This window comes from Pimephales promelas, chromosome 8, assembly GCF_988280905.1.
Source record: "Pimephales promelas chromosome 8, fPimPro1.hap1.1, whole genome shotgun sequence".
NCBI lineage: Eukaryota > Metazoa > Chordata > Actinopteri > Cypriniformes > Leuciscidae > Pimephales > Pimephales promelas.
Genome location: NC_142776.1, coordinates 34,442,449 through 34,466,532, shown reverse-complemented (window position 1 = coordinate 34,466,532; position 24,084 = coordinate 34,442,449). Strand labels below are relative to the sequence as shown.

Sequence of the window (24,084 nt, the reverse complement as noted above, 5' to 3'; positions counted from 1 at the left end):
CCCACTAGCTGAGACTCTTCTTTATGTGCACAGATGTGACGTAATGACTCAATATAGCCTACTAGCCGACCGAGACTCTTCTTTATGTGTACTGATGTGACGTATAATGACTCAATATAGCCCACTAGCCGAGACTCTTCTTTATGTGTACAGATGTGACGTAATGACTCAATATAGCCCACTAGCTGAGACTCTTCTTTATGTGCACAGATGTGACGTAATGACTCAATATAGCCTACTAGCCGACCGAGACTCTTCTTTATGTGTACTGATGTGACGTAATGACTCAATATAGCCCACTAGCCGAGACTCTTCTTTATGTGCACAGATGTGACGTAATGACTCAATATAGGCTACTAGCCGAGACTCTTCTTTATGTGTACAGATGTGACGTAATGACTCAATATAGGCCACTAGCCGAGACTCTTCTTTTTGTGTACAGATGTGACGTAATGACTCAATATAGCCGACTAGCCGAGACTCTTCTTTATGTGTACTGATGTGACGTAATGACTCAATATAGTCTACTAGCCGAGACTCTTCTTTATGTGTACAGATGTGACGTAATGACTCAATATAGTCTACTAGCCGAGACTCTTCTTTATGTGTACAGATGTAACGTAATGACTCAATATAGCCTACTAGCCGAGACTCTTCTTTATGGGTACAGATGTGACGTAATGACTCAATATAGCCTACTAGCCGAGACTCTTTAAGGGTACAGATGTGACGTAATGACTCAATATAGCCTACTAGCCGAGACTCTTCTTTATGTGTACAGATGTGACGTAATGACTCAATATAGCCAACTAGCCGAGACTCTTCTTTATGGGTACAGATGTGACGTAATGACTCAATATAGTCTACTAGCCAAGACTCTTCTTTAGGGGTACAGATGTGCCGTAATGACTCAATATAGTCTACTAGCCGAGACTCTTTAAGGGTACAGATGTGACGTAATGACTCAATATAGCCAACTGGCCGAGACTCTTCTTTATGGGGACAGGTGTGACGTAATGACTCAATATAGTCTACTAGCCGAGACTCTTCTTTATGGGGACAGATGTGACGTAATGACTCAATATAGCCAACTAGCCGAGACTCTTCTTTATGTGTACAGATGTGACGTAATGACTCAATATAGTCTACTAGCCAAGACTCTTCTTTAGGGGTACAGATGTGCCGTAATGACTCAATATAGTCTACTAGCCGAGACTCTTTAAGGGTACAGATGTGACGTAATGACTCAATATAGCCAACTGGCCGAGACTCTTCTTTATGGGGACAGGTGTGACGTAATGACTCAATATAGTCTACTAGCCGAGACTCTTCTTTATGTGCACAGATGTGACGTAATGACGCAAAGACATGCTCGAATCTCCCATGGAAATCCACCAGTACCACTGGAATTAAAAACATTATTCCAAGCTTACCACTTTGAATCAAGCTAAGTCAAGCTGATAGCATTGAACACTGGCTGGTTATGTATTTTCTCAAATATGTATTTAACCCGAAAAAAGCTACAAACTGCAGCTTTAACTTAATTTATTTGAACATTTCAGTCACTGTGACTCACTAAGAGTATTCTAATAGCAATTATGGAATTTGAGTTTCCGACTCATCAGAAAATTTGACCTTTCATGTGTTTATGAGTAGGCGACTGGGCAGGATAATGGATCTATCATTGCAATGCAATGCATAATCTAACTAGTTCATCAGGTTTTGTTATCAGAATTTATCATGCAGGCTAATAGTAAGCCAGTTTAGTCTATGCCTTCCCAGATGTTTACCGCTGTTATCAAGTTTATAGATCCAGTCCTCTCAGATTAGTGATTAAATATAGCTTTTTTGAGAAGCTGTGCTTCTCAGCTGTACAAGTGTCAGCCCTTAAATGTAGCATCTTTTTGTTTTTCTTTCCTTAGCTGACTTTAGGTTGGGAAAAGTCAAACTAAGTCCAGCAGTGTGTGTGGCCCTAAAATGGGCCTCCTTTACTGATGTGATTTGAGAGATTATTTTTCCAGTTTTTCTTACCTAGAAAGACAATCATTGGAAAGGCAAAGGAACATTGTGATATAAGCAAGGGATACAATTCATAACAATCTTTTCACACATTGTGGGTTGTATTGCTAAATTGATTCATTTTAGCTAGATGAAGAAGCTTCCACTGTAAACAACTTGTGTTGATCATAATGGGAGCGATCTGATTTTGTTCTGGCTAAACTGAGTTGTTACTAACCAAAGATAATGAGTGCAAAGGCTTTAGGGGGTGTTGGAGAGCTGCTTTTTCTGGCACCCTGTCTTGTGTGAGCGGTCTCTTGATAAATGTGCAGTGCTCTCTCTGCAGGCTGGAGGCTTTGGTGCAGTGATGCATTAGTGTGATTATGCAGAAGCAAAGTAATTGACCTGTTTAAAACTTCGGGTCTACAGCACTAATTCCTCAATATTACGGCACTAAAGAGTTTTATACAAAACCGTGCATTGCGAGGTGTTATATAGTTTATTAAATTCGAATACATTTTAAATTTAAATTTTTTCCTTTGATGGCAAAGCTACATTTTCAGCATCATTACTCCGGTCTTCAGTGTCACATGATCCTTCAGAAATCATGCTAATATGCTGATTGGCTGGTCAGAGAAACATTATTACATTGCAATGCATAATATAAAAAGGTAATAAATAAAAGGTGAAGAAAATTTTTTTCTTTATATATATATATATATATATATATATATATATATAAGAGAACAAATAGAAAGAACTCTATAATAAAAAAGTTCAAAAGAACATAATTTGTTTAAAATAGAAATCTTTTTGTAATTTTATAATTATGTACTGTTGGGCTGTCAAATCATTAATCGCAATTAATCACATCCAAAATAAAATTTTGTGTTTACATAATATATGTGGGTGCACTGTGTATAGTTATTTTGTATATATATATATATATATATATATACACACTGTGCACCCACATATATTATGTAAAGACAGACTTTTATTTTGGATGCGATTAATCTTTTGACAGCCCTAAACAGTCTCTTTTTATCAATTTAATGCATCTTTGCTGAATAAATATTAATTCCTTTCAAAAATATGGATGCTGTTTTTGAAATATAGTGTAATTTATAACATGTTAATTGTTCAGAATGAAGAGTTTATTTTCCTTAGTTCCCCAGTTCTATTTCTCTCATTAGAGTTGGTTTGTATTTAGAGAGGAAATGCAACTCGTTCAAGATGTCATGTGTGACCCGTCCTCCCCTCTTCTGGGTCAGATTGCCCTGATGCAGGTACAAGGCCTGTGCTTAAAGAAACTACGTCAAATGTGCTTCATGTGCCTCTTTTACAGATCCTGAGTGTAACGTAATTACCCACCTCATTGGAATGATAATTCTGCTGTTATTTACTCGCTTTCATGTCATTCCAAACCTGTTGGACTGACTTTCATTCTTCCGTGGAAGAAAGTTTGACAGTTTTCCATGCAATCACAGTAAAGGGCTACTGATGATTCCAAGTAGTCCATATGACTCGTTAACTATGTCTTCTGTCTTGTGAGCAAATCATTATTTTCAGTCAGATCTGATCTGATGAGTAATTCAGTCATTTGGGTTTAGAACAACATGAGTGTTTGTAAATGATGACATTCCTTTCTCTTTTTTCCCTCCAGGAGCGACGAAAGAGATTGGATCAGCTTTGACCAGGATGTGTATGAGACACAGAAGCATTGAGAACAAGCTCAAACTGTTCACCACGTATGACTATTTACTTCTTTGTTTTTCATAAGCTGATTAGTTAAATTGGTAATGAAGATTATGTATTATACAATTCATTACCTGTATGGACAACTTTAACTGTGTGTGTGTGTGTGTGTGTGTGTGTGTGTAGAGCTCTCATGGATAACTTGATCACTCCTCTGGAACTGAAAATTGAAGAGTGGAAGAAGGTTGCCAGTCAGCTGGATAAAGACCATGCCAAAGGTATCGGCCTCCTTCCCTGTGTGATATAATCGGTATTCGACAGGTTTAGTATTTAATCTTTGTGTACAAAAAGTTGGCAGGAGGTAAAGTATCGATTTAATCCTATAATGGAAGTGTTTCAAGCTAAGTACAGTTGAATTCAAAGGAAGAGTTTACCTGAAAAACAAAAAGTTGACTCAAGCTGAATAAAAAAAATTAACAAAGAAAAAGTTCACAATGAGGTCTTTAAAGGGATAGTTTACCCAACAAATGTGAATTCTTTCATCTTTTATTCACCACCATATCATTCCAAACCCATAAATCTTTGGTTAACAACTTAGAAGATCAAAAAAGTTCATGTAGGCATTGTAAAATGAATGAAAATGATATTAACCAGAGATTTTGCGGGTTTGAAGTGGCATGGGTGTGAGAGAATCATGACAGAATTTCCATTTTTTAGGTGCACTATCCCTTTAACTTAACTTGGTAAGAGTATAGGAGCAAAGAAGAAAAACCCCTCTAAAAACTAAATTATGAGTGTTTTGGGACAAAAACTTGAAGTGGACCTCAGGCCAAAAAGTAGGGCTTGGTAAAAATTTTTATTTTTTTATCAATTTCTTGATTTTAATCGATTCTTAATTTTATGAACTGATTTTTTTTCTTAAATCCCAAGAATCGATCTTTTAGTCTATGCTGTTCTCAGGTGATGAATGAACAAAAATGCCCATCTAATAAAACACAATAAGCTTTATGCTTTGTTACTTTTGATTTGAAACAGTCTCAGATTTCAATTCTGTCCATTTAATTACGAAATTCAAAGAATAAATATCGTTTTGCGCTCTAATGTGGCTTGAAAGATCACTGTTGCCGCCTCAGATCAAGTGAAGCATCAGTGAACTAATCATCGCTTCCTCTTTACTATGTAACTGTGTTACAAGCTATGTTAAAAGATACAGTACAATCGCTCAATCAGTGTTTCAACCACGTCCATTTGTAAACAGTGTCACGTAATTTTACATTTACCACAGAAAAGCCATTCAGTGACCATAAACTCGTTAGTCGGGTAAATATATTTTGCTAAATATATGCACCATGTTACATATTCATCTTTTTCTTTTTTTTTACTGTTCTTCAGTATTTAATGTGTTTGAAAAAATCTGTAATTTTTTTTTTATGACAGCTACAATTTTAATGTTTATTTTTCAAAAATTAATTGGAGTAGAATTATATAATAGTTAAGTTAGTATTATAACTTTAGTATTATAAAAAAAACTTTTTTTTCTTGAGAAAGTTTGCATATTTATATATCCAAATTAATCAATATTTATTCAAATCACAAGCTTGTGAATTGAAATCGAATCAAATCTTAAATTTGTGTCAATTACAAGCCCTAGCAAAAAAATCAAATAATAATGATATCACCATTCCTTTAAGAACACCAGTGTTGGAAAACCTGTCCTATTATCTGCACACTGTTAATTATTAAATGGCTCTTAGCTCTGTGGGAGTCCCTCAGACAGTTATATCACCATCATAATGGATCATTTATTCATAAGAACAATCCATTATGTCATATAAAATAGACGTTCAAACAGTTGCTTTGCAACTCCTCGGTAAATACGCAGCTACACCCACACAATCTCCAGCACGACTGTCTGGGGTTGCTAAAGGGTCGTTTCGTTTGACATCATTGTGAATAATTTATTATCAGTGCTTGCTAAGGAAGGCAAAGTTATTGTTGCTCATATTTAAGATTTGGGATTTGAACAATGTATCTTTTGCCTCCACTGAAGAGGCTAATGTTCTTCTTTTCCTGCTGTGTTTTATTTTTTAGAATATAAGAAGGCACGCGCAGATATCAAGAAGAAATCTTCAGACACCATTAAACTGCAGAAGAAAGTTAAAAAAGGTAAGGAAATCATTAAACGAAAGTCACAGAGGCTGAACACCTTGGGTAAATAATGTCTTAATAATGTTCTGTGAGTTGCAACATATAAAGTCCGGTTGTCTTGTTACACACACACACACACACACACACACACACACACACACACACACTTTCTCAAATTACTGCATCAGATCTCTTTGTCTAAACACAATAGGATATGCCCATGACTTCTGTTGGCACCACACCTTGTGTTGTCATAACACCACGCCCTCTGTTGTCATGGCATCAACCTTGGTGATCTTGGCCCTGGTCAAACTGCATTGTGCACCCACATTAAAAAAAATCTAGCCTAGAGGTTAGCAAGTACTGGTTAAAAAGTACTGTAATGGAATGATGAGGATATAGTTTTACCAACAAATCCAATACACTTTTTTTTTGGGAGTATGTCTATAAAACATGTCAAGATCATAATTCACCCCAAAATCAAAAGAAAAAAATATAGTTTGCATAAGGAAAATAAAGCTTGTTTTCAGAATCTTCACATTCACACCCAGTCGTCCTCAAATTTTCATTACGGTAATCCAGATTCCAGAATAAAAATTGTATTGCAATTATTGAAAAAAAAAATCTGTTTATTATTAGCATTCTTAACATTATTTTTTTTTTAATGTAATGTATGTGCTTTTTTAATTTTTATTACTAAGAAAAAATATTAATTAAGATTAAAAAAAATAAAAATTAAGATTATTAAGAAAAAGACACATTGCAATGATGGCAATATTTCAGTTTTAAACCTTCACTCTTAGAAAAAAGGGTTCATTGGGGTTCTATATATGAAGCATAGGGTTCTTTACTCAACTCCAAAGGAACTTTTATGCTAAAAAAAGGTTCTATAATGACAAGAAAGAACCCTTTTGGCACAATTATTCATATATTACATTATAATTTCTGCAACATTTTGTAGTTGTAATTAAGTTATTGTTTATTAAACTGTTGTACTAACTTAATGTCACATTTTAATCATGCTGATTTTTGGAGGATAACTGAAATGGCACTCTTCGTGTGATATTGATTAATTACATTTTTTTAACCCCCATTTCTTGAATTTTGTGATCATTCACATGCATTTTAGGGGTTCCAAATACGTAGCACTTTAGAACCTTTAAGGTCCTATATAGAACCTTTTCTTCTAAGAGCGTTGAAGGCAAGCCATTGGATATCACACAAGCAAAGTGCAAACTTTTCCAAGTGTTATGCGTGTTGAGAAATCTCAAACACCAGTCAATTATTCACTATACAGATTTATTACTTTCTTTTATTGTAGTGTGTGGAACATGATGTGGACATGTTTGTGTGAGATTCAGCTTTGTATATTAAATAGATTTTGAATAAGATTTGAATACTGTTGGCATAATTTTGAGAGTGGTGGAATGTGGCACCGGACGAGTTCATCACATCTAGATGCGTTGAATGCATGGAATAAAGGCGTTGAGAAAGATGGATGTATATACAGATGTGTTCTGTCATTATGGTGGGTGTCGTCGGCTTCAGCTGTGTGTGGGCAGCAGTAAGAGACTGAACAGTCATTCGCTATTCACTTCTGCTTTGAGGGGTCAAAACGCCCGCTGATCTATATTCTGCATCCACCCTCACTCAAACTCTTATTCGACATTTCCAGAGGATGTTATAAAAGTAACTATTGAAACATCAGTGTTCAGTGTGCTCATACATACAGTATGAATCATAAAATGACGAGTTAGATATGATCAGCTAAGATAAAAAGATTTTTTTTTTTTTTTACTTTTTTTTGGACGATTTTTTTTTCAAGGATGGATTAAATTGATCAAAAGTGACGGACATGGTCACAAAATTTCAATTTCAACTAAATTCTGTTCTTTTGAACTTTCTATTCATCAAAGAATTCGGAAAAATTTATCATAAATTCCACAAAAATAAATAAGCAACAACTTTTTTTTTTAACGTTAATAATGTTTCTTGAACACTAAACCAGCATATTAGAATTTTAGGGCGGGACAACTTGTCAATCACTTGATTCACCAATAAAAAATTGAGATCTAATTCCATATAAAAGTAGTTTGCTAAAAGGTGCTTTAATGCAAGTTTCTGTAATTTGAGGAAATGAGCCGTTTTTGACAGAACATTGTCACCAGAATAGCTCATAGCTCAAGGCCACACAAACTCTCGGAGAGGAAAGAGATCCCCCATCCTTCCTTCAATTGGCATGCCATCTTTCTCAACATTGGGAAAACACCCTGTGGTCATACACTCCCTTTCATATTGAAGGGTGCTGCGGCTGCCCAATCTGTCTTGTCTGGTATTTAGGAGTAATACGACCTTTGATCCAGTGTCTTTTGGTTTCAGTCACTGATTTTGAAAAATGAAAAGCAAGATCTGTATAATTAGGCTGTTCCCTCTCGCAAGATATTTTCTTCAAATTAATTAGTAACTGTTTGTATCTCAGTGGTGGTCTCATAATTGCATTATTAAATACATTATTTTGTATTTCCAACTTTACTCCCTAAATAAAAATCATTTCTTTAATTTGTAGTTCCTCCCTCTGAGATATGATTTTTTTTTCCTCTCCATATTTATATCGATTTCTGTATTTTCCAACCAAGTGAATTGGGTAAATCCAAGAAAGATGTTGGGGTGCCAGAGTACTGTATGATTATTAAAATCACATAAACCATAAATACTAAATAAACTGCAAAATATTACGTTGTCTAATATATTTATTTCATGAACATCACTGCACAAACTCATGGCACCATCTGAGGAACGCTATTAGCATGTTAAATAGGGTTCAAAGCACCAAATGTGTGTTACCTTTTCACAATGCATGGTGGTGAGAATGTGATATGGATTTGAGCGATCATCAAATCCTGACTGTTATGATGTTGTTATATAAATATATATAGTCTGACACGCTACATATAACAACACTGTGTTTTCAGTTTTGATTCACAGTAAATGCTGCTCTGCAAGTTGTGCTTTGTTTGAGTTGCTTATAATATGCATTTGGGAACGCAACATCCATCATGAGAATCCTTTATAAATCTGTTGTTGACAAAGAGAAGCGTGGTCAGGTTTGCCTGCTCCCTCTAAGCGAGTCCTTCACTATTACGTTAGTCATCTGCAGCAGAATGAGGAAAACATAGCCTTGTCTTGACAGTCTGAAATCATAAGATAGGGGCCGAACGAAGTGTTAGCATAAGTGATTCAGAGGCTAGCGCTTTTATATCACCACTGCACATCCATAAACCCATCGTTGTGCCGTTTGATTTACTGCTGTAACTCACACAGATGGTGAGAAAATGAAAATAAATATGGCGTCTAGACCTTTGATGCGTCTCAGAGTGCACATTCATCTTCATAACTTGTATTTGTGTTACTCGGAGGTCTATGGGGGCAGACCGCTCAGAAGACTTGGACGCCTCTGTGTGGAGATCATGAAGAAAAAGAGCATTGGTTTTGAATTATTAAAATTCATGCACATTGGTATTCCAATACCGTTGCCGCTGTGTTTGAGATGGTAGGAAGAATCAGAGCTCTGGATTTTCTGCTCTCTCTCTCTTTTCTAGTGTTTGATTAACTACATTTTTTTTAAATGAAGTAGCCCTCACTCGGGTCATGGTGTCTATACGACCCCGATCGACTTTTACTTGATAAAAAAAAAGGTTCTCTTCATCTCAGTGGAATAAGATTTTGTGACTTTTCATATTATTATCTATCTACACACACACAAAAACTGGGCTTGATTTGGTTGTTCTGAAGGTATGTAAAAAAAATGTTTACACTTCTGGTCTTCGCATTGAAATGAATGGGAAATGTGAAAAAAAACAACAACAAAAAACCCATAAAAAATATATTTTCTTTATGTGTCAAAAAATAAAATAATCCGGCATAAATCTGAAATTTTTTACACAGAAATGAAGGCCTAGTACTAAAGCATAAATGCAATGTATCATAAAAAAAATACATTTCATATGCAAGCTAATTCGGTAGTTGAGGAATTGTGTGGTATGTGGATACAAAAGTACTTTATATCTCCAAAAACACAGCATTAATGAATAGATGAGAAGTAAACAAAAAAAATTATTTGTATGATTAAAAATGTATATTTTTGTACAATTACTCAAAAAATTGTATAGACCCCGAAGCCCAGAAGTGTAAACATGAAACAAAGACCATTTGAAGGTTCAATTGTATTTGTTTACATTTGATCTGAGTTAATACATTAATAATTAGCTTCATAATTTTATTTGCATACTATTATTTAGACCTGTTGCATAAATTTAGGCTGTCTTAAAAACTAGTTTGACTAACTAGCAGTTTGCCAAGGGGGCAATCAGTCTTTCTTTTCCAATATAAATTAGACCAAGCTACCTTTTTATGTAACTGGCCTTAAAAAGTTAGAAGACAAACTTTAAAGACTAGTCTAAGCAGTTTATGCAGCCGGCCCCAGGTCTACATTCACACGTTGCCATGCTCTCATTGGTTAACAGACAGTGAGATTCTTGTGGGTGCTTAGCCTTCATTCAGGAGACAGTACTGCATTGGATCTGTGACTAACCGTCATCATCCTCATTATTAAGAAACCCTGCACACCTGCTTGTGTTTTTGGAGAGGTGTCTGCTTATGATGACATCATAGCTTCCAACCGCTCAGGATTTCTAGACCTGAGGGAAAGTCTCTCTGGCACACACACACACACACAACTCTGTCTGAATGGCTCTGGGTTATTTTACCCTCACCGCCCTTTTCTGCATTTAAATGAGGTTTATGTGTTTAACGAGCTCAAGCCAAACGCCAGAGCTGTGCTACTTTTCAGAAATGTGCTTGGGTTCTACTTTACATAAACTTTATAGGGTTTTGAGAAGTTGCTTACTGGCCCAGTCAGTTGTTTTCGCCATGTTTAGTTTATCACTCTTTCGCGTTTCTCTCTGTTGGCTTGAATTCCATTGACGTTCTGTAAGAGGAAACAGGCTCCTGTAACATACTTCAAATAGAGCTGTATGTTTCCTAAGCCATTTGTCTAGCAGACAGGCGGTGGGATTTATCAACAGACCTACTGACCTTTGCCCTTTAAACTTCAGATGACCCCACCCTTAAACTAACCTGGGTCAATTTTATCCTTTACTATAGGCTATGTTTGAAGGTGCAATGGCCTTAGAGCATCTAGAGACACACATGCAGTCACAGTCCAGCACAAGGTCAATGCACTCAACGTCCAGGGATCATCTCTTTTCTCAGAAGGTCAAAGGACTTAATTGAGTTTCACAACACTGACAAGAATTGCTCAAATCCCAAAGATGCATACGCAGCATATAAACTGATTTGCAGAGGTCGCTTAGAATTACTGTGTTGCTTGTGCAACATTCGTTTATCTGTTATTTGATGGATCTATTTCTATTAATCCAATCAAAAATGCGACTTTGACTCAATAGGTGTTCTCTAAACGTTAATGAACTGTAGTAATACACAACCTTAGTCTGGATTTTAGTCTTTTTATTCAAGAAAATGTCATTTAAGCTGTTGGAATGTTCTGTTCTTAGGTGTTTTTGTCACCAATGATTATTGTTGGTTTTTCTTCAACTAAAAGTGTCTAAATAGGTGGTCACTGAGATAAAGTTAGAGGTATTCACCAGGTCATATGATTGTCTTTATCTAATGTGAGCAAACAACAGTATTATAAACACGTCGGAGGTACTTCTGAAGAAACCTTTGATAATGACCGTACATCTGTCTTGCATGGCATCTTGGATTGCAGAAGATCAGGTGACACAAAGGACACCTGAGGTTATTGTTGGCAACGGGTCGATGATGTCAAAGATGTTTGCTTGTACGCGCCTTGCTATTGCGTCCTGCACACAGCTGTCAGAGTGCTCTCCTGTCAGTGGAATGCTAAACATGTAGCTGTGTGTATTTTTGAGACTTGAGAAGGACTGCAAATTGTGCATAAACATGAGGATTTCGCAATGATGCTGTGGAAGAACTATGTTGGGTTCCCCAAAGAACATTTCAATGAACCGTTCTTAAAGGAGTAGTTCACTTTTTTAAAAAAAACAACCTTTGCTGATAATTTACTCACCCCCATGTAATCCAAGAAATCCATGTCTTTCTTTCTTCAGTCGAAAAGAAATTAAGGTTTTTGATGAAAACATTCCAGGATTTTTCTCCATATAATGGACTTCAATGGGAACCAAACGGTTCAAGGTCCAAAAGACAGTTTCAGTGCAAACTGTTCAAAGGGCTTTAAACGATTCCAGACGATGAATAAGGGTCTTATCAAGCGAAACGATCACGATCTTTTTTTTATATAACAAAGTTTAAGTTTTATAAGCACAAATGCTCGCCTTGCTCTGTTCTGTGATGCGCGTTCGTGACTCTCCTGTTCGAACTCGTTTATCAAAACGAACAAATATTTTCTAGAGTCAACTCATTCATTTTGTTCGTTGAATGAACCAAATGACACGAAAAAAGATTTGTTCATTTTGATGAACGCGTTCGAACAGGAGAGTCACGAACGCGCATCACAAAACAGAGCAAGGTGACCATTTGTGCTTATAAAACTTACATTTTTTTTATTTACTTTTAAAATGGTCGATCGTTTTGCTTGATAAGACTCTTATTCATCGTCTGGAATCATTTAAAGCCCTTTGAAGCTGCACTGAAACTCTCATTTGGACCCTGAACCGTTTGGTTCCCATTGAAGTCCATTATAAGGAGAAAATCCTTGAATGTTTTCATCAAAAACCTTAATTTCTTTTCAAGTGAAGAAAGAAAGACAAGGACATCTTGGATGACACGGGGGTGAGTAAATTATCAGCAAAAGTTTTTTAAGAGTGTAGGGCTGAGCAGTATTTAATTTTCATGATAAGTTTATGACGGGTTTGCTAACCATAAAATTAGAATTGAATATCAAGATATTGCTCGTCCCTGTCGTGCACACTCATACAGGAAAAGCTCAGGTCATGTGTTTAAAGCTCCTCACGTGGTGTGTGTTGGCATGAGTCTGACTCTGTAAACAAACCTCTAAATGTGATTATCCTCACATTTCTCCCATTTCACTTCATCAGTACATTTAAAACACCAGGAGACAGAAGCAGTCATGAATTTTAGGGTATGATTGAGTAGATCCAGTCATTTATGTTCTTATTTTCTATCATTATATTTGTATCTGTATTCTATCACACACACACATATATTGTAATATTTCGGCTACCCTGCTTTGTAGAATCTGTCGATATTAGCCATTGGAAAATGCAACCTGTATTGCTTGACCACTGCTGTGTAGAGAAACTATCAAGTAACTAGTCTGGAATGTGAGGGAATGTCTGGTGGCAGCTGGACTTTAAATGAAACACGAAGGACACATGCCCACTATACAGTCCACCTGTGTACCATAACCAGAGACCCCAGATCTGTCATCATCACGCCTGGTCTCGAACGACCAATGAAATCTGCACAGCGAGACTCGAAGAACAGCTATTAGCATTGCAGCAAATATTTACATGGTGGGGATAGAATGTCAATAGAAACTGTACTGCCTCCTAGTGGTTACCCAAGAGTTTTAACCACTGGTCTATAAAAATGACTGGATTGCTCTTGAGTCTTGACTTCATAAAAAGGGAAGCTAATACATTGCCATATTGGTTTTCACTAATATTTCCTCGCATTCTATTAAATTAATGGGAAATCTTCAGATTTTGATTAGAAAACGTTACAGTTAGCGTTGAAATATGAATACTGATTTATGCTTTTAAGTTATGAATATACAACTTAATTTGCCATGTACAGTTCACTGTGCTAATATTTGTTACGTAATATTATTTTTCGCACAGTAACGAAACGATTCAAGTGTTTCGAAGCAGTAAAAATATCTATTTAAACAGTGGTTAAATAATTAGCTCAAAAATATACAAAGAATGCGTAATTCATATGCAAACTGTCATGTTAGTAAAACGCCATAGAATTCGAGCTGACCTGTGCCTTTTTAACAGTTTCTAAGATCTTCAAGAGTCTGAAGTAAAAATGTCCAAAGTAAAAAGGCATCAGGGAAATAGTACACACATTTCACCACTTATTTAGAGAAATGACACCGACTCTGTCGGTAGGGAAATGTAAGATGGCCGCTCAAACACTTCCGGTGCAGTGAGCAATCCAGTCATTTATGAAGATCAGTGGTTTTAACAATAAACTGCCAGGCAATTGAATTACTTAGTTTTGCAGCCAGTGTCATTTTAATATTATTTGTGCACTATTATCATAATTATTCATATATTTTTGTATTTCTTTTGTAATTATTCATATATTTTTTGTATTTATTTCAGTTTGTCATTTTGTCATGTACTTTGTCATTTTCCAATTTTGTTTATTTTTCTATTTAGCTTTCATTTATTTTTATTTAAACGATTTTAAGCCATTTAGTACTGCAACTTTTTTATTTTATTTCATTTTTTAGGGCAACCTTTCAAAATTGTATTTTATTCAGGAGTTTCTAAAACTACTTTTATATTGTTTTTGCTTTATTAAACATAAATGAAATGTTTTGATGGTTTTAAATTTAGTTTGCAATACTGCAACACTGGTTGCATTATTCTTTATGCACTTATCATTGTGACCAAGACTTAAATTTGAATGAATTTTGATCTTTTCTTTGGCAAAATCTGGTTAAAAAACTAAACAAAAACTTGTTTGCAATATTGCCAGTCTCAAAAGTCTTGGTCTTTCTGATCCTATCAGTTCTTCATGATGACATGTGTCTGTGATTGTATAGGTAAAGGCGAGGTGCGGATGCAGTTGGACAGCGCTCTTCAGGACGTCAACACGCGCTATGCCGTGTTAGAGGAGACAGAGAAGAGAGCTGTGTGTCGAGCTCTTATAGAGGAAAGAGGAAGATTCTGCTCATTTGTCACGATGCTTAAACCTGTCCTGGTGAGTGTCTGAACAGACTCTGGTTTTAAGATATATATTGTTTGTATTGACTATTGAGACATATTTTCATGCCATTTTAACTAGAGGTTGACCAATTGTGGATTTTACCAATACCGATATTTAGGTTTGATAACTGATATTTTTTGTTTAAATGGACACTGGATTAAAAACAAACATAATACTCACAATAAAACAGTGCTGAACTGAAATGTGCTAAATTAAATAAATATATAAGTATGAATAAGTTAAAACTTTATACAGAAGAAAATAATTTAAATATTAAAATATTACAGCTTTTGTTAGCTATAACCTAGAAACATGCTTACATTTCATAGGTAACGGATTGCGATTGTCCCATTTGTAAACAAGGATGTATTAGCTAGCTTTCATGAACTATATGCATTATGCTATACGTTTTTACTGCATGTATTAATTTGAGCAATACAATTGTACCTTTATCATTCATATTAGTTCATTCATAGTACATTAAAGGGTTAGTTCACCCAAAAATGAAAATTAAGTCATTAATTACTCACCCCCATGCTGTACCAACCCCGTAAGACCTTCGTTCGTCTTCGGAACACAAATGAAGATATTTGAAGACATAATGAAGAATGAAGACAAGCGACGCGAATACTTTTTTGCGAAAAAACAAACAAAAATAACGAGTTTATTCGACTATTTCTTTTCTTCCTTGTAGGCCAGAAACGAGATTTCCTTAGATTTCCACGACGCATGCGCGAGAATTGCGATCTGAAGTAGTGTAAGCAGATAGCAATTCTCGCGCATGCGTCGTAGAAATCTATAAGGAAATCTCGTTTCTGGCGTACAAGGAAGAAAAGAAATAGTCGAATAAACTCGTTATTTTTGTTTGTTTTTTCGCACAAAAAGTATTCGCGTCGCTTGATAAACATATAGTTGAGCCACGGTAGTCACTTGGGATATTTAAACATTTTCTTCATTGACTTTCTGGGCCGTCAAGAGGCAGTCCCTTAGGAGCCAATGTGGTAGTTATACAGCTCTCAAATTTAATCAAAAATATCTTCATTTGTGTTCCGAAGACGAACGAAGGTCTTACGGGGTTGGTACAGCATGGGGGTGAGTAATTAATGACTTAATTTTCATTTTTGGGTGAACTAACCCTTTAACTAAGGTAATAACAGATAAAATAAGAATTAAAACTGCATTAGTAAATGTTGAAATTAACAAAAGGAATGAAAAAATGGAATCTTATTGTAAAGTGTTACCATTTCACATAATTCCAAAGAGTCGTGCTTAAAGATGGCCATTAAAATGTAATAACATGACAGATTAATGCAAGTTATACTGTTATTATTTAATTCTGCTTAAATATTGACTGATTGTTTTTTTACACTGGGTAATGTCAGGATGAAGAGATAAGCATGCTTGGGGAAGTCACCCACTTACAGACAATTCTAGAAGATCTTGGAAACCTGACGGCTGATCCCAACACACTGCCCCCTGCTAGTGAACAGGTACTGCATGCTTCCAAATAGGCCAACACGTTACCACTTCATCTCTCTCTCTCTCTCTCTCTCTCTCTCTCTCTCTCTCTCTCTCTCTCTCTCTCTCTCTCTCTCTCTCTGACTGTATCTGGTTTGGTTTATGCAGGTTATTCTTGATCTGAAAGGCTCAGACTACAGCTACTCCTATCAGACTCCACCCGCCTCTCCTAGCAACACTTTATCACGCAAGAGCAGCATCAGTAGGTGAGTTTCAGGGTCAGGGAGAAATGTTCATTGATGCAAAAAGTGTTAGTTGATTACAGATTCATGCTTTTATATATATATACAATTTTATCGTGCTGGTTTATTGCTGTCGTGCAATAGCAGTGGGCATTGATACTGTTTCCAATGCATTAGCCTTTATTGACCAGCCTTAAAGGAGCCGCCCATTAAAAACTGATCATTTCAGGCCGAGGGTCAGAAGGAAGGTTGAAAATAAATAGGATATTAAAATAATAAAATTCATGTCATGACCCCTTTAAATTCAGTTGAAACTGTATGAGTGGAGATAGATTGCTCATCTCTTTCTTTCTCTCACAGTAACTACACCTCTGTGCGTCATGTCCCGTCTCTGGACTCCATCTCCAGCGCAGTGGACGGGCTTCACCTGCGAGCCCCAGACCCAACACGGGTATTTCCACACCACCAAACTATTGGTCTAAAACGCACCTGGCCCATTTATGATGTACTAACCCTGTGAAACCCAAACAGTTGCAATAAGAAACTTTCGTTCAGCCCAAAGAAGAAAATATGGCGTCATCGCAGTCTCCAGTCTGTTGGGGTGCATAATCCAAACCCCCATCAAAATCCCAACCAAATTGATCACGGATACTTAAACATAATTAAACAGTACTCAGTGCAGATAATATAGAAGATTTAATGAATGATGTATTGAAATCTACAGAGCAAATATTTCAAGTGTAATAAAATGACATTTTTTAGCCTAAAATCATAAAATTGACAGAGATGCTATGAACAAAACCATTGGATTTGGTTTTTTTTTTATGTTTAAATTTGACCATAAGTATCTATATTTTGTGATATAATTTAAAAGATAAAATCAAGATTTCTAATTGGGCACTGAAGAGACTACCCAAAAGCATTTCTTTTGGCCAAGGAATTGTTTTAGTCCAAGAGGGTTTGGATTTGACAGGATCTTATCTCCTCTTTCTCTTGTCCCTCACCTTCATCTCCTAGCGCTCACGCAGTCCTCTCCTCCTGGTCGGAGGGGAGGAAGGTGCTCGCTCTCTCAGTGAGGGGAATTCTCCAACAATCCCTCGCACCGGCCAGCGTGGCCCACACCACCGGCACAGGAGCACTGTGAGCACAGACTCAGTGTAGTGCTGTGTGTGTGTGTGTGTGACTGTGAATGAGTTCATTATTGTTGCATGGTCTACTGGAGATTGTCATTGTGCATGTGTGGAGGTTGTGTCTGTGTGAAGGTAGAGAGCGCCCTCTGCAGGCCATGATAGAGAGAGACTTTACACAGGGAGAAATAAGCTATTTTGAATGATTAGATTATCAAGACCCCATTTTTTAAATCAAACACACTAATCAGTATACTTATCTACAACTATAAACCTGCATCCTGTATTAAAACTCTTATAGACCATTTCACAAGATGTAAACAAGACTGGTCCAGAAACACTTCCTGTTTCAGTTTGTAACTGTTTTCTTTATTTCACATGTAAAGAAAACATTTTAAAGATGTTTGTTTAACTTTTTGATTCAGTTTTAAATGTTCTGTTGGTTGTATTTTATCCCAGCTTTTATGTAGTGTTAAAAAAATGAGACAGGAAGTGCTTCTGGACCAGTGTTGTTTACATCTTGTGAAATGGTCTATAGGCCTATCTAAACATTTACCAAACTGTTATTAAAGTCAACATAAAATAGAAAATTACTATATATGTTTATTGTTAACAGCCATTTCGAAGGGCCGTAACAATGTATCAGGTCACGATATATCGTAATAGAAAAATATGTATCATGGATAGCGACAATATATATATATTGTGTATAGTTGACCTAAAATTAAGATTTAAGGCCCTTGCACATAAACATGTGAAAAAAATAAATAAATACTACCTCAAGTTATGTCAATCACGCACTTCTCTGAAACTTTCGTCCATCATAAAAAAAAAAATCGGATCGGGTTCGCTTTCCTGTGTTTTCGCATCCGTAGCAAGCTGTTTGAATGTTTTTTTTGACAATTCAGAGCCACCGAATCACAAATTGGAAAAAACTTAAAATTTTAGACTCATTGTGCAAGGGCCTTTATTTAATTTATCATCAAATGTGGGAATGGTGTGTCAAATAGGGTAAAACTAAAAAGTCACACTTTTATGATTTTTTTGTAAATTATTATATATTAAAAAAAATTATTTAATAAAATACTATATATATATATATATATATATATATATATATATATAATTAGTCAGGAACAGCATGTCTTACTATGTGTCTTACATAATTCTGTATTTCTAGAATATTCATGATTTCTAGAATATATCAATTTTAATTTTATCTCTTACAATTTTATTTTTGTAAGTGGATGCAGCACAATCACCAACAGAATTGGAAACCTTTAAAGGCGATTTTCTCAATATTTAGTTTTTTTTTTTTTTTGCACCCTCAGATTCCCGATTTCAAATAGTTGTATCCCGGCCAAATATTGTACTATGCTAACAAACCATACATCAATGGAAAGCGTACTTATTCATCTTTTCTCAATTAAAAAACGGACACATAAGACTGCATCAAGCGGCGCATCTTTTTTTGAAGGAGTTATATTGGCAATGCATGAGTCAAACACTCTAGTCTAGATGATACCGCTTGGTTTGGGTCGGATTGCTTTCTAACCTCAAACAAACCCAAACCACTCAAAGAGTTTTTCTATTGGGCCGAGACCGCCATGTTCATATATGCCTAAACGAACCGAACTAAGGGAGAAAATGCACCAACTTCCGGAGAAGGTGTGAAAACGCCTAAATCTTTATTATCTTCTGTTATTATCAGTGTTATGGTGTTTTGTTTTTCTTACCTGTAGTACGTTTTCATGGACTGACAGAGTTTATCCTTGTCTAGGATCAAGGCCAGAACTCTCCTAGCACAGAGAACGGGACCTCCATGCCCCCACTACACAAAGCTTACAGCGGATATGAGGAAAAACCCAGGACACTGTCCATGTCTGGCAAGGTACACGCTCTTTTGAATGCAGGAATGATCCTTGAATCGTTTCCTAAACTAAAAGTACACCTTTTGATTGCACTGGAATTGTTGTAGTCGACTTCTAATCTCTGATTGGCTCTCGCTCCTGTCCGTAGCCACAGTCAGCCAGGGAGCATCTGGGTCTCACTCTCGGAGGCGGGCTTAATTCGGAAGCTCCTCGAACCAGCCGAGATTCCCTCCACTGCTCCAGCGGATACAGCACCCAGACCACTACGCCATCCTGCTCGGAGGACACCATTCCCTCGCAGCATGGTCAGTGAGCGTGCACGTACACACACATGCATGAGCTTCTTCACTTTTATTCTTTTTCTGTTCTGTAAGTTTCCTTTTAAGTCTGCAATGCACTCACTTTATTCAGATTTATAAAAAAGTGCTCAATCTAGCTGTCTTTTTCTCTTTTGTGTTTTTGTATGGCATTTTGAATTTCCCCCTTTATGTTTTGACACTTTTACGTCGTTTTTCAACACAGTAATCTGATTTGTGGTTTGTGTAGGCAATAAATGTGCAACTGTGGCATTATAGGCCAATTGCAGACCAAATCTGATGCGCTTGCACAAATCACAGACTTAGATTGCTGTCCAAAGTGCGTGTTTTGGCCCTTTGTATATGTGTTAAATGTACTTTATTGTTCTTTTACAGCGGTAAAGAAAGAACCTCCTCTATATGGTAGGTTTCTGAATGTCATTGCATAGACTTGATTATTCTCATTGTGATCATATACCAATAATAAACATTAAATGTCTTTATTTTAGGAAATCCATGTCATGTTGCAGGCGTGCCTTTGTTGAGAGTGTTATCTGTATGCGTAAGATTTGAGTGTGTGCAACCATGAGATACAACATGCGGCATCTTGTCAGTTTTCAATGTCATGTTGTTCGAAAACTTCAAAGTGAGCTTTTGTGTGTCTGTTTTATTCATTTTTTTTTTTGGTAGGTAATCCATTGTAGTCTTCATGCGGACATTTTTAGGGCTGTCAATTTAGTGCACTAATGAGAAAAAAATACATTTTTTTTATTTTATTTAATGCAGACATTTATTAATTAGCTTTTTCTGCCAGTCCATAAGTTCAGGTTTCCACAAAGAAAAAATATACTTAATTTTTTTAAACATTTTTTTTATTTGCATTTTATTTTTGTTTCCACTGGAAAAGTATACAATTAATAAAACACCAACTCTATAAAATGTACAGTAAACCATTGCTTGTGTATTTTTCATTTAAATAAATTACTAATTAAAATTTAAACTGCTAGATCTAGATACTGTTACTTTGAAAACATCACACAGGGTAAGGGAAGTCTACAAGGCATAAAAACACATGTACGGACCAGCAAAACACTCTCACGCCATTGGGCTGTCTTTACTGACATGACAAGACATGAAGCGCTTTTGTGTTTTTTTTTCTTCCACTATCACTCCCTGCATATGTAATTTCAGCTTCAATTGTTTAATTTCATTGTTTTTTCTTCTAAACAATGTAGAAGTGCTATCATTCAACATTAACGCGGTGTGTGACTCTCCTCTCTTTCAGACTATGACTACATCTCTCTGCACGGAGGAGAGGACGCCCACAGCCAGTCTGAATTTGATAAATCTTCCACGATTCCTCGCAACAGCGACCTGAGTCTCAATTACCGCAAAATGTTTATAAGCAAGAGGCCGGCGTCTACCGTCAGTCTGCTGATGGATCCGGAGCCTATAGGACCCCACACGGCCACTATCCGCCGGAAACCCTCCAGCAAGCCCAACATCCGCCGGGGAACCATCAGTGGAGGAGTGCCTATACCCATCTCCACACCACAGGTTATTCATCTTCTGAAACTTGAAGAATGTACAGGTTATCTATCATAATTTGTAACCAATCCAATAGGAGTTCAGTTCCCATACATTTCATTCAAGATTTTAACATGCTTACAGCATCTTTCATGATTTGATTCAACTATATTATTGGTCAAAAATGAACACTTTTATTCAGCAAGTATGGATTCAGTTGATCAAAACACATATAGAAGAAGTATAAAATGCAATCTGCATTTTAACATAACTGTTTTTGACTGTGATAAGAAATGTTTCTTGAGCTACGTATTAGATTGATTACAAATTCTTATTTTAAATTGTATTAATACAGTAGTACAGTTTTACTGTATTTTTGAGTAGTGTGTATATCCAGTATTTTATCATTCTAATGCAATGCAATTAGGGTTCTGATCCTATTTTACTGGAGGTATAAAACAAGAACCGAATCAATAGATCTTTTTTAATCCTTAGGAAAGTTCTTTTAGAGTTCTTATGAAGTTATGATAGAAATTTCAAATGGAATCCAAATTAGCATTGGAATATATTTGTTTGTGTGTTTTTGATTTGATTTGATTTGAGATCTTTATTTTGAACATGTAAATAATAAATAAAAATACAGTTATTAATCAATGAAACAAGGAATATTAATTAAAAGAAACAAAAATGAACAAGGAAAAAAAATCCAAACTTTCCAATACTTGAAGAAAAAAAAAAAAAACCTCTATTTACATGTGCAAAAAGGAGTAGGAAGAAGTAAAACTTATGTACTCCTACCCCCCTATACCATATTTAAACAAATACCTAAAAAAAAATAAAAAAAAATAAATAAAAAAACACATAAGGATGTTTCCCGATACATGACAATATTTATACTACGGGTTACTTCAATATAAGCTCAAGTTAACACTGTGTTTCTCTGTAACTCTGGAATATAATTTCTTTGAACATCTTTTTTTTTTTTCATATGCATTTTTAACATCCATATACTGAGTTCTATTGAACTACTAAACCTTTTCGTTGTAATTTTAGGTGCCGCTGAAGGCATCTGTTTCTACCGCCGGCCTGAGCGGCAACGAGGAGACCATGGGCCCTCCTGGGGGGATTCAGAGTAACCGGTTACCTGGCTCTGATCTGGCTCACACCAGACATAATCTCTGCACGTCGACTCAGAGTCTGAGTGCAATGCCGCCTCCGTACTATTCCATGTTCCCTGGCCAGCCACCAGTGGGCAGTGCAGAGCCGATGTATCAAATGAATAAGCAGCAGCAGTATGCGATGCACCAGCAGCAGCAGAGGCAGTACCAACAACAGCAGCTGCAACACCAGTATCAGCAACAACACAATCAACAACTGTACAATCACCTTCAGCAATACAACCATGCGCAGGAGTCGCCGTATCAGGAGATACAGCAGAAACTCAAACGTCAGTGTCAGCAGCAGCAGATTCAAAACATGGCAGCGCATAATTCCAGCGTGCCAGTTGAAAGCGGGCAGCCCGGCGTGGACCATCCCGACAGCGTTCCTGATCCGGGCAGCGGAGGTGACATGTTGAGTTTGATCCGGAGAGGGGTCAAATTACGTCGGACGCTCACCAACGATCGTTCGGCACCTTTAATCACCCCCAACCATCTCAACTGATTTCATTTTTGTTGAATTTGTCTGTGGCCTTTTATGGTTGCTTTCTCCGTCTTTTCGCTTAGTGACTTTTTTTCCCGTGCCTTTTAATTTGTGCAGTTTGCGTTGTTGTTGTTGTTTTTTTTAAGTGAAGGCAAAGCTGTTGACTAAAAGACGTTTGATTTAACTACTCAGTGCTCGAAGAGCAAACGTTTTGCCGTGTCCTTGCGAATGTTGCCTCTCAAATTACAGTTAATTCTGCAGGCTGTTTCACGTATATGTATACTTATAAATACAGATATATATGTATTTAGAGATCTTGATCGAACGTCGGAGCTTAAGATATATTAAAGTTATTTGTTTGTCGTATTCGCAGAGATTAAGCACTCAGCCTTTCTGGTTAGAGATCAAAACCTTCTGTATATATTAGTGACACAATTGAAAGACTGTTGTATTATTATTCATTTCGTTTTCTTGTTTGTTTTCGAAATTAGACAAAGCAGCACTAGGCGTCTATTTTTGTACAGTTTAGGGTAACAGAAAACTGCACCACTGCCTTTAATCCGCCCAATGACTGGATGCGAATGCAGCCAGTGAGAGAAGTGGAGGGATGCGATTGGGTGGATGAATGAAGGACTGGAATAGTGGAAATTATTTGTGTTGCTTATGACTGTGAGAGCTTACAAAGGCATCACTGTGGTTATTTATTCAATCTGTTTGATTCTGAAGCATTTTTAATCGTTTGTTTACCAAAGCTCTAATGCTGTAGCCCCGTAGATGCGTATAAACCTGCTCTCCTGGAGGATTTGCTATAAAGACTCAATTCATAAAACCTCAAACTTGTGGCTTATGACTTTTTTTAAGCGTTCTTTTGTATTTGAATCAATAACTTCTTTAAATACATTTATTATTACGTGACAAGAAAGTGAGTGACTATCAAATCGCAATTGCTTCGATTTAATTGAATATGTGCGTGTACAGTATGACCTTCATGTTCAGAGTAAAGTGCGGCATTGAGTTCTTTTACGCACGAGCAACTTTATTTAGTGTATTTGGGAAGGCAACTTGCATATTGCCATTAACAAGAAGCGCTTATAAACTCAACAAAAGAGATGCTTTT

General features: G+C 36.3%; 1 protein-coding gene across 3 annotated transcripts in view; it reads left to right on the top strand.

Moving 5' to 3' along the window:
- The window catches only part of mtss1 (MTSS I-BAR domain containing 1), a 57,017-nt gene extending 33,214 nt beyond the window's left edge, over positions 1-23,803 (top strand). Inside the window, exons 4-16 of one of the 3 annotated variants that reach the window (XM_039692567.2) lie at positions 3,665-3,749; positions 3,883-3,974; positions 5,788-5,862; positions 14,642-14,799; positions 16,188-16,295; positions 16,432-16,529; positions 16,866-16,956; positions 17,523-17,645; positions 19,413-19,523; positions 19,652-19,808; positions 20,196-20,222; positions 21,085-21,356; positions 22,380-23,803. In XM_039692567.2, the coding sequence (XP_039548501.2) occupies positions 3,665-3,749; positions 3,883-3,974; positions 5,788-5,862; positions 14,642-14,799; positions 16,188-16,295; positions 16,432-16,529; positions 16,866-16,956; positions 17,523-17,645; positions 19,413-19,523; positions 19,652-19,808; positions 20,196-20,222; positions 21,085-21,356; positions 22,380-22,988 (2,006 nt within the window). In that variant the 3' untranslated portion in view covers positions 22,989-23,803. The remainder of the gene's footprint in view (positions 1-3,664; positions 3,750-3,882; positions 3,975-5,787; positions 5,863-14,641; positions 14,800-16,187; positions 16,296-16,431; positions 16,530-16,865; positions 16,957-17,522; positions 17,646-19,412; positions 19,524-19,651; positions 19,809-20,195; positions 20,223-21,084; positions 21,357-22,379) is intronic. The other 2 variants (XM_039692569.2, XM_039692568.2) reach the window with 2 other exon arrangements.
- Positions 23,804-24,084: the final 281 nt, after the last annotated feature.